The 11,758-nt window shown below is 48.2% G+C and overlaps 1 protein-coding gene across 1 annotated transcript; it reads right to left on the bottom strand.

The window, feature by feature from the left end:
• Window positions 1-1,978: 1,978 nt before the first annotated feature.
• Window positions 1,979-10,958, bottom strand: PIAS2 (protein inhibitor of activated STAT, 2; the record flags this gene model as incomplete). The annotated part of the gene is made up of 8 exons (XM_010155943.1): window positions 1,979-2,161; window positions 3,783-3,820; window positions 5,610-5,749; window positions 7,882-8,053; window positions 8,469-8,602; window positions 9,182-9,342; window positions 10,199-10,272; window positions 10,853-10,958. Coding segments are annotated over 8 exons (1,008 nt in total), but the record flags the coding sequence as incomplete, so codon positions are not given.
• Window positions 10,959-11,758: the final 800 nt, after the last annotated feature.

Raw genomic sequence — 11,758 nt, 5'->3', positions numbered from 1 at the left:
GGTCCCTTCCAACCCAAACCGTTCATTGATTCTATAATTCTGCGATTAAGAGTACAAACAGCATCTTCAGCAACAGATTGCAGTTTTAAACACTTTATTCAGAATGACTCTGGAACCTCTGCACACTATTTGTAGTTCAGGTCACTGTGCAACTCCGATGCAGAAAGCACGGATCTCCTGCGGGCCATTAAGGAAAACATTTATGAGTAGCATGGCTGTATTGGCAATAAATGAAGCTAAAACCTGATCTTTTAACAGGTACAAAAGTCCAGCTGAGAAGGAGAAGAAAGGTTGGATGTAGTATGGAGACTAGCCCACGAACTGAAGGCTGCTAGGAAGGATCATACAAAAAAGGCAGTGAGGAATAGAAATGCAGCACTGAAGCTGGGAACACAGGGCAGAAGAGTTACATCCAGCTTCGATATTTCTCATCCCTGTACTTTGTTCGAATCCTGTAACAGTAATGGAAATCAAAAAGCACCAGATGTCTGGCTAAAGAAATAAAAGTTAGGAAAAAGTGAAAGCTGGAATTTAGGGAAGGCATAACCCCACAGCTACACAACAGAAACACGACATTTGGGAACGCTGCTGTGCCGGTGTATCAGACTACTGTTACTGCAACTCATGGAATGACTATTTACCTGCTTCTTAACCTCTTCCACATACAGTACCAGAGACATTGTCCTTGGAGATGTGTGGGGAGACACCGCATACACACAGCAAAGCAGGTTTATGATTAGCCATGATTAGCAGGCCTTGCAATGCGAGACAAAGCATCGTTAAGCCTTAAACACGTGGGAACACGGTGCAGCTGCAGCTTTTATCTTCCAAAGAGCCAAGCCTTCTCCCGGCAAGTCAGAGCACCGTGCTCCCCAGCAGAACTCTGTGGCTGCTGAAGTGACAGCAGCCATGGGAAAGGCATCTTAGAAAATCATCACAGAAGGTTTGGGTTGGAAGGGACCTTAAAGCCCACCCAGTCCCACCCCCTGCCATGGGCAGGGACACCTTCCACTAGACCAGGTTGCTCCAAGCCTCATCCAGCCTGGCCTTGGACACTTCCAGGGATGGGACACAATAAATAATCCTGCACTGGAGAAAGTAATTCCTCTTCTGTCTCCCTACAGCCACCAGCAAAAGCACTTGGTCATGTGGTGAGGGGCAGCCGTTTCAGGGAAGGCCACCAAGGACTGTATAACCTACATTTGAGTTTAAAGGCTTTTTTTTTTTCCTCTGTCACCCCTTAAAGTTATCAAACCAGAAATTCAGCTGCAGCTGGACGGTGCGTAGTCTGGAGGTTTCCTGCTTGTGACATGGAAGCAGAGGGTGTAGCGCAGGGTTTTTGCATCGACTGTGCCCTCCCCAACCCAAGGGACGTGAAGAGGGAGAATTCACAGCTTCACACTGTGCTGAATCTCTGAAAAACATGAAATCAGGAGGAAAAGAAAAACCACCCACGCAACAATCCCATTTAGCTTTCGCTTACCCCCAGGTGAGGGGGGAGTGGGGAATAGGAGACAACACACAGCTCACGGTTATTTCAAAAGTTGCATTATTTATTACAGATCCCAATGAAAATATTAAGAATTCGCCAATACACACACTTTAGCCTCTCTGTTCAGGTGGTTGTTCTAGAGAGGTTAAGTGCCTTTTTTATTAAAAAGAAGTTATTTTTACATTATTGCTGTTTTTTAAAGTAAAATTATAAACCATTTGCGGAATACATTGGGCAACGAAAAGCCAAGTTTCCGCAGCACAACCTGAAAACAAACACCAAGGCATGTTCCGAAGGGTCCTCTTCTCTATCAGCTCACGTAATGCGCAAGAGAAACCTCTTCTGTGCCTAGTGCAGATCCCCACACTCCAGAGGCAAATCCTTTCAATAAATAGCAGGACAACTTCTGAGATGCAGAAGCTCCAGGGATGCCGGCAGCAGCAATGTGCAGTTTATCCTGGAGTCGACTGCTGCCTGCCCCTTGTTTCAGTCCAATGAGATGATGTCAGGAGCGCTGCCCCTGCTGCTGGTTATCACGCCAGTCTCGCTGCGGCTGGAGGAGCTAACGTGCGTGCTGCTCTCGTGGTGACTGGTTGACGTGATGATGCTGCCAGGCGTGCTGCTTGTTAAGGTTGAGGTGAGACTATCCAAAAACATAGGAGGACAGTACTGCTTGAAACAAACAACGAAGAATGAAGAGACTAACTGCACGAGGGAAATGTATGCTCTGAAGATACATCTTCCCTACAACAAGCACAGAACACGTCACTAGCACAGCCTGGTTAACGCACACGTAAGCACGAACCCGAGTTCTGCAAACCGGCAAGTAAGCCAGCAGAGGTGGTAGCCACCAGCCCTTCTCCCCTGTCCTCCCCACCATCACCTTTCTTCTTACTGACTGGTTAGCTTGAGCACTGGCTACAGCACTAGGAAACACCATCACGACCACAAAACAACCCGTAACGTCTGGGGGATGTTCACTGCCCGCAGCTGCTGGGCACAACTGCCTGCGTCGGGCTGCTTTCATCCGGAAAGGCAGCAGAATGCTTTCTGAGAGTAGTTTCATCCCCTCAAAAGGCAGCAGCTGTACCCATCCGCATCTTTGCAGTAGAGATGTGCAGGTCTCAGACATTTGCACAGTGACAGATGAGCCCTCATCAAGTCTCACTAAGAAAAACGACTGTGATTTAATTTCCTGAAGTGGAAGGTGAACCTCCCCAATGCAGAGCTAAACATGGGAAGCATTCAGACATGGAACAAGGTTGCCAGGTGCCCAAGAAGAGGGTAATAAAAGACACCCCCATGCACGCACACACGTTGTTCCACGCATCTTACTGCCTCCTACCCAGCGGGTTCCTGGGCACATGTTCCGGACTGAGCCTGAGCTGTCTGAACTGTCCAAAGCGGGCAGACGCTCTGTCGCAGCATACTTGCTTCCAGCCTCCCACGTCACCAAGCTTCCATTATTCCCACTTTCAGCAGTTCAGATCTCAAGGTCAGGCACAGAGTACTGCAAGATGCAGCAAGGAGGAAGAGGAAGTCTGTCCTTTGCTCATAAAGCACCAGGAAGTCAACTTCTGCGGTACAGCCCTATTACTGGTGTCTTCTAGTGACAGAGGTGAAATAGAGGCTCTGCTTCAGATCCTCATTTTAGCTAGAGGGCTGATATTCCCCCACATTCCAAGGCTGAGTTTGTCGGTGTAAGAATCTAGTCAGATTCACAGATCTACTGATTAAGGAATCGCCCTCCCTACTTCTTTCAGTTTCCAGGGAAGGAGAAGCACCGCCTTGTTACTTCTGACCTATGAAATTTCCATCGTCCAAAACCAGTGGAGTTTAGGTGCTACCTGGTATTACAAAAGTGTTCAGTTGTGCCCATCAAATTATTGAAGATACTTTCTTTAAAACTACGGTTCCTGCTACCAAAGCCAACAGAAACAGCAGTCAGTGAAGTGTATCTGCAGGTCTTGATCTGGCCTAGAGGGCGTGAACTGAGACCCTGAAGTACAGGATGGGTGTATCCAAGTTAGTGTTGTGCAAGTATCCACTTCACAACGGCCAGCTCTCGATGCAGAGTGAGTTCCCATGCCTGGACTCATCATGCATGGTAAGGCTGACCTGAATCCTGCCCTGAATCCACCTCCATTACCACCTATTGCTAGGAAAATGGATTTTCTGGGTCTGTGACTAGGTCTAAGGCAAGTGGCCTGCAGACATGGCACAGATGACAACAGCACCCTGGTGGCTACTCCAGCAGTACGTCACAAAAAACAGCAGATCAGAAACCTACCGGTGAATCAACTGGGATCAGTGAAAGAAAATCCAGACCTAGGAAGAAGAGAAGGATAATAAAATTGATGATTCTTTCCTTTATTCACAGGCAACAAATTTAAAGAGGTTTTTGTGTGGTTGTAGAACAGATTTTGTGACTGTTACACGGTTTCTAGATGGAATATACCACTGTGACACCACTCTCAACGACTACTTCAGGCAGCAGCAAAACGAGTTATCTAGCACAAGTGGCTCTTTTCAAGAATGAGAATGACATAATGATGTATCGTTATTCCCTGGATATCGCAGGGTGGTTCGATGTGGTTGCTGAGATGGAGGTTGCCGTTGGGAGCTGTTGGTTCATAATGCAAGTTTCGCTGCATATTGTACCTGACTTGGCCAAACTGGGACATGAAGAGTGTCATCACATTAAAGATGCTGGAATGAAGTAAAGTCACAACATGCACAAGTCCAAAAACAAGCAGCAGGTCTCTTCCTCCACCCACGGGCAGCCAATAAGGGAACATTTCTAATATCATCCCCGTTTTGTGTCTAGACAAATAAAAGGAACGAAGAAGAGGAAACTACAAGTAGTCCAACGTATATCCTCTCAGAGCAGTGACAGCTAGTGTCTGTCTCGTACACCGGTAGTGTGTAAGGGTTTAGGGCAAGATGTTTAAAATTATGCAACCAATAAGAAATTACAGACTTGGGTTTGGTTGGTTGTTGGTTTTTTTTTTTTCCCTCTAAATATTGGCCTTGTGTTTGCTATGTCGACAGAGAGAAATGGTGAACTTCCTCCCTCCCTCTTCCCTCACCTCTGAATCTGTGCAGGCCAGTGGCACCTCTCCTCCTCTTCTCCATTAAGGAAACATTTTGAAGGAGATTTAAGCTTTTGCACAACCGAATGTTTTTGTTCTTGCACATTATCAGCTGAAGCTCTAGAGAGATGGACAACAGCTGTAGGCTTCCATTCTCTCAGCTTACTCTCCAGTGTGGGAAGGCAACCGCTTTCTTAACAAGGGAGAAGTGGAGGGAGGGAGCAGTAAGGGAACCAAAATGGACAGAGAAACAAAGGGAATGATATCCATCCCATTGCCAAACTGGTGCTGAAAGAAGAGGAAAACACCCAGAGATGTTGCAGGGGAGACACGGAGACAGGCAATGGAGAGGGGGAGAAGGAAGAACAAGAGGCCAGCGTGACACCTGTCACCACAAGTCACCGTTTCCTGGGCTCTGGGTTCATTACAGCCGGCAAAGAACCCCCAGAGTCCCTACACACAGTGTTCTTTTCAAGGAGCCAGGATAGAAAACAATCAGCGTCCCCACCTTTTGTCTGATATTTAGCAGCAGTGTTGAAGAATACATCATAGGCATTTAGGGTATGTCTAGGTAAAGAAAGTCAATAGAGGTCAGCTCACTCACCTTAACCTTTTTCATACAGTCTAGAATCAGCTAGCAGAACATCTCTACATCTAGGGCTGGGATGGCCAGTGCCATCGCATGTCTGTAACTTAACCAGCCGCTCTCCCTCGCGTCTACAACACGCAACAACCGGACGTTTACACGAAGCCTAACTCAAATGTAGTGAGAACTGTTTCTGACTGCTGTTCCAAAGCGCCAAACCGTACCCCAGAATGAACGTTTGTCACATCACTGTTGCCAAGTGCAATCTGAAACTGGAAAGACAGCCTGTACTGGACTTGCCTAGACATCCCATCAGTGCGATACCGCATACAGCCTTGTTCCGTTAAAAAAACAAACAGTTGACCAATTCTCCGATTTTTACCCACCCCGCAAATCAGTAAGGCTGTCAGAATACACGTGAAACACAGCCACCACCTACCTGGCAAGTCTGACGAAATATTGGATATTTGTGGATGAGGGAATCGCACTGGGTAGTCCGTTAATGAAGGAGGAATAGCAGCATCATCCACTGTTTTCACGCTGGGCACTCTGGCAGCGGACGGCTGGTACATGAGAACGCTGTTTTGAACAGCACGGGAAATTACAAACAACCGGGCCGTTAGTTAGGGAACGCACATTGATTCACAAGGTCACAACACAACTACGGAGCAACTGCTCTATGCACAGTATTCCACTCCGACTCCCCCTTCCGTAACAGTCTCCGTAACAGCACGGCCGCACCTGGGCACTCAGCAGCAGCTGTGACGCCGGAGCAAGCCGGCATTAACAGCAGCGCTGGCGTCGATTCGAACCGCCCACCGTTCCGAGACAGGAAGGGCAGTCTGTCTGGGAGGGGTGTGCAGGCAGCCGAAGCCAGGAGCACAGCGCTCCTCTCCGTGTCCCCGTTGGTGCTATGTGGTCAGGTCAGGGGCACAGCTGACCACCGCACAGCCCCTGGAGCGCACACCTGGGAGCTGAACGTCCGTCCTTTCAGCCCAAGCTCAGCTCTCCAGCAGCGCGTAACCAGTTACAACCTTCCCCAATCCCCACCTTCTGCCCGATCGCTTTGCAGCACCATTAAAGACGACACCACGGGTGTTTGGGCACCAGCCATGAGCATAAAATATTTCATAACCCAACTCAGGTGGAAACACCCCGAGTCCCACTCCCAGCTGCTCCCTCCAGCCGTGAGGGTAACCCGCTCATGTCTTCCTCCCAGACTGCTGCATGGGTGCGTCTATGCTATTTCTGATTTCAGACAGTTGGACTTCAGACCCTCCCTCCTCAGGCACCTCTTACACTTCAGCCTGTGGGAACACACCCCACAGTTTTGCCAAAACTAGGCCTCGGGCAACACTGTTGACAGGAGATGAGCTGTTCCTCAAAAGTCTGGCTTTGACGTGGGTTTGAAGAACGAAAACGTGTTATTTCTGTATGGAACAGCAAGGAGGACACACTGGTGACAGACAGACAAGGCAGCTCGGCGATGGCTGCAGGTAGCCACCTCAGACAGAGACAGGAGCACACAAGGGAAACGCGGTGCCCTCTGAAACTCCAGGAAGAGATGAATTTGTTGCTGGTTTTCCTTAGGAAAGTGAGAAGGTGACTCATGGAAGGGCTCCTCCACAATCCTCACTACAAGCAACAGCATCTCAGTACCGCTGCAGAAGGTTGTTGAAGATGAACAAGTATTCCCTCACCAAGGACCACATTCCCGTGGGCCGGAGACACAGTACAGCTGCTCATTACTTCAGAGCTGGCAAAACTGACGGGGGTTTGGGTTTGCTACCATTATTTTAGTACAAGACGTAAGCCACTACGCCGAGAGACACGGGCCCACGCCGCGTGCCCATAGCAACAGCGATAAGCCCCTACTGAAAGCCGGCGGTTGGAACGGCCTTGTGGAGCAGTGACCGGCAGTGAGGCTGAGCAGTGCCCCTCTCTCCCTACAGGCCTCCTGCAGGGACACAAGCAACACCTTCAGGGAAGCCACAGGCAGTAACTGCAGCCCCTTTGCGCCGGCTGGGACAGGAGGCGGCAGCTCAACAGGAAAGAAGCCGGTTAAGCCTGCCACTGAACTCCGGCACCGCTACAAAGGGGGCGGCAGCTGAGGGAGGTCCTGGGAAGTCGGTGGTTTGCGCTAACCAAGGTTCAGGACTGACTGATCACCAACACCACTGTCCAAGACATTCCCGAGTTTAACAGAGAGATGGAGGAAAAGCTTGTCTTGACTCAAACCAGCAAAGCGCCTGCCTTCCACGACCGACAGGACGGATGCAACGCGCAAGGCAGCTCAGCATCCTGGGCGCCAGAGCAGATTTAAAGGGTGTGACAGACCGCGAGAGAAGAGCCTTTAAGATGACACTAACTTAGCAGAAAGGCATACAGCTCCTCCACTTGGCATAATCTGCTTTCTCAGGAAAATCCTGTCCATTACCTTAATCAGCTTCCTTTTCTATGGAGAAATATCCCTGCAAACACGGCAACAGTCAGCGCGAGTCTTTTGTGAGATGCAAAACTACGTAACTGCGTTTTGCCCGTACGAAGGCACTGTATCCACACAACCTTCTGCAGGGAGAGGCCTAGACATACCCCTCTGGAAGTGTGGAGCTGGATCCTAAAAAGAGATTACAAGTCGACTGTCTTGTCTACGCATCAGTTCATCTCGGGCATTACAGGTAACTTTAAAAAGGACTTTAAAACTGACAAACCCTTTAGTTGGACTTCCTTGTCTCTGAGACATAAATGCACACTTCCTTTTGGCACAAGGACCGTCGTCTTCATCCGAAGAGCTTTCTGCTGTCAAGTCAATAACGTCAACTTTCTTCTTGCTCGCATCACTGGCCACCGTGACGGAACACGGTTTGCTGACAACACTGGAACCTAAGTGAGACAATAAAATACCACCTTTAAAGGCTGTTGACATCAGCAGTTTCTACTTGCAACAGAACCAGTATTTCAAATCCTGTTTTAGCTCATCTTCCTGGCCACTACAGAGAAGGTTTTGGCCCAGGGACTGTTTTATTAGTATTCTGTTTCATGTTGATAGTTTTAAAGCATAAACCTCCATCTTCACTTACCAATTTACGGACCTAAAACAAGAGTAACCTTTTGTTTTCTTAACTGCTATTATAAACAGCAAGAACAAAGCCCCCAAATGCCCACTTTTAGAGATGCAGCCCTTTCTTTCTAGTTTAAATGACAGGGTGGTCAGAAGTATCATCCATACGCGTTATCCAAGCTATCCAAGTCTCCAAGACTTGCTGTTGGTTTGCGAGCAGTACCCGGATGTACTTACTTTCTACCTTGGTGCACTGTGGACTGGAGACGTTCACAGCTTCTTTCTTTGGCCTCATGGGGCACCAGGAGCCATCTTCTTGGAATTTTATCTCATCCACGTCTGAACACTCATTAAGGATTTCCATAAAGAGCCTGGAAAATAAAGTTTAATGGTTTCATTTTTGATTCCAAGTGAAATTTTTAATTCTAAGTGAAAAGGAGACAGTGTTGAAAAGCTAATTAGGATCACCTTTGACCCACTCTCCCTAGTTCATCTAACGTGAAAGCCTGTAACTACAGCCTTCAGAGACATCGAAACCTGTGAGTATCCCGACCTACCCATGTTACACTGACATTACTGCAACGCGTAGATTTCCAAACAGCAGCAGGAACCATCATCCTTCGAATCCAATTCGACACTTGTTTATGAGTTGAAGTGTAACGTGTAAGGTTACCAGCTCGTGTAAAAGGAGTGTCTGTCCTTAGATGTCACATTTGGATTTCTCCAGAGGAAATACACTGAGTCTTAAGCGTCTGGTGATGCAGTTAGGGGACACATTTGTTTCTTACATGGGAATAGAAACTAACACAGTCCAGTGGTTCCTCCTGGCCTAAAGCATTTTGACAAAGGGAAGAGTATGAAATGGCTAAGCCCCTAGACACCAAAGGAGCTGTCAAGTACATCACGAAAACTGGTAAGTCGTAGTGCAACCTGCAAGCCCCGTCTCTTACCCGTCTATTATTAGGCTCTCGTAAGCTGCCTTTTTGTCACAGACAGGGCAGATCCAGGTAGGCTTCTTTTCATTCATTTGAAGATAAAGAGCAGCATCAAAGCATTGCAGGTGTGTGCAAGTAACAGCCCGGCACGGGATCGTCAGTCTCATTTTTCCCAGCTGCAGGAGATGCATTTAAAGAGCGTCAGAACAGAGGGCAGTGAGGAAGGCTAACCATGAAATCAGCTAACAATGAAAGCAGAGGCAGCCAGCAGCGGAACCATCTCTTCTCCCTGCAGAGGTGCCCAGCGCTAAGGCGGCTGCAGGCAAACTCACCCTACCAGAGCACACACAGTGCACTTCAAGAACAGTAAACCACCCTCAGAGTCTTCCCTGAGCTGAAAACAAACTTTTCTAAACAGACCTGTTTCTAGGATTTTATTTTTATTAAAAGACCTATTAAAGCACTCGCTTTTACCATTTTCTTTTAGCCAAATATCGCAAGGGTTTTGGCGAGCCCCAGCTACGCTACACTCAGAACGGCCTAATACCCATCTCAGCATTTAGCTTCACAGACCCATCGCAAACAAGGCCAGTTTCTACCAGGGAGGAGAAAGCCCAAGGCAGCGTTACCTCGTTAACACGGTGATCAATCTTTGTTTGGTACAGCAGCTGGCGGTGTAAGCCATGCCACCAGGATGAGGCGATCCAAAGTTTTATCACTGCGTCCTTGAATTATCCTGTCACCCTGCCCATTTACTCCCAATCCCTCGATATTTGAGATCGCTCCTTCTACAGACCTCACCACACACATGAGTAGGGCGTTACAACTGAGGCATTCACAGATCTAACCACAGCTGGTTGACCACTGCTACAGCCGGGGGTCTGCAGACGCACCCTTCGCCCCACCACGCTGGATTAATGAATCCGTACATAACGAAAGCCCGCGAGGTTTCTGGGCCTTTTCAGAGCAGCCCAACACCGCGCTGAAGATGCAAATACAAATCTGACTGTGGCAACTGCCAGGCGTACTTACAGGACACATCAGGGATACTCGCAGGCTGGTTGTGGCTATCTCACTATCAGGATCTGCAGTTAATTTTTCTTTAACTGTTAAAATAAAGAAGTTACACACAGACATCACTATTTTCAGTGCTAATCGTGATTTGTAAGTACATGTCCTTAATTTCCAGCTATCTGAAAAATTAAGCTTCCAGAAAACTAGCTCACAGCAGTATCAAACAACAGTAGTTTCACTGTTTGTAAGAACTGGCCAACACTGTGCAGCAGTAGGTTGTTTGATGTGTGGCAGACACACCACCAGCCACAGTGCTCACTGGAGCAAGCTCAACCCAACGTGCAAAGGGATAAATGAAATAACCATCACTGAGCCAGGTACAATCAGCATCACATGCAACAAAGAGGATTTAGGACATCTGCCAGCACCTCGCAGCCCACCACGGTGAGTGGTGCTCATGGCATCCCCACCAGAACGTTTCAGCTGGGATCTCTAGGTGTGCTGCCCACCCTCACCGAAGAAGTGCACGATGCCTCAGCAGTGGCAAAATGAGCCTCTGGTACACTGAGCATGGACTTCCTTTTCAAAGTGCTGCAAGTATTACCACTCCTAGTTGTAAAGAGCCAACAACCGCCCTGAAAAAGTACAGACAGGAAAATTAATTTGACTTACTTAGTGCTCTGGAATGATCAGGGTTTCTGATACCTTTCATTTTTAACCTCTGCAGAAGTATGGCTGACGTGAGCTGACGAACGAGATACACGGACATGGAGTAGTTCTACAAGGAGAGTGACCAGAGATTAAATGCTGCTTTCACAGAGTACTTCCACTATGACAACAGACTACTGTTTACACCAGTCGTAGCATACAGTAAAACCAAAAACACGCCCATTGTTCGCTCAATAGTTACGAAAATCATTGACAGACAACTTCGTTACTGTTAAGGAGTCCAGTGCTTTGCCAGAACTCTCCTGCCAATCAAGGCCAACTGTCTGACCCCAGCTGTGACTCAGCTACTCCACAACCAAGGGACAACCCGGGCTGTTTTGGTGGAAAGATGGATGATTTAGGCTGCTGACACACCTCTCGCACATGCAGCCTTTAGGAACTTCTCAGCTTTGTCTCCTAAAACCCTCCCGTTGTTCAGGGTCCGTCCATGAGCGGGGAGCTCGAAGACAATCACGAGACACAGGAAAAGACCAAATGGTCTATTGTGGCCAAACCTTCGAGTGGCACACTGCTGCACCCCTTTCCTTCCACCTTTCCTCTAGCTTGCTCTGCACTTTCCAGCTAAGCCTTGTCAACCATATCCACTCCTCCGAGGCTGGCCACGTTCCCTAGCGCTTAGCGCTCTTCCCTGACTCACGCCGCTTGCCAGCTTCTTTGCGGAGTGTTCACTCTCTCTTCAAGGTCACTAATGAAGAAAAAGTTCTGCCAGTCCCACTACTGCAGAATAATAATGGTTTCATCTGTATAACAAATTATTTTCACTCCCTGCCAGTCACTTCCTTACAGCTCCGATACTGTCCGGGTACTGCAGAAGAATTTTAAACACCACCGCCTACTGCCCTGCTCCTC

The sequence above is a fragment of the Eurypyga helias genome, unplaced genomic scaffold, assembly GCF_000690775.1.
Source record: "Eurypyga helias isolate BGI_N326 unplaced genomic scaffold, ASM69077v1 scaffold41537, whole genome shotgun sequence".
Classification (NCBI taxonomy): Eukaryota; Metazoa; Chordata; class Aves; order Eurypygiformes; family Eurypygidae; genus Eurypyga; species Eurypyga helias.
This window is presented reverse-complemented; position numbering and strand designations above follow the sequence as displayed.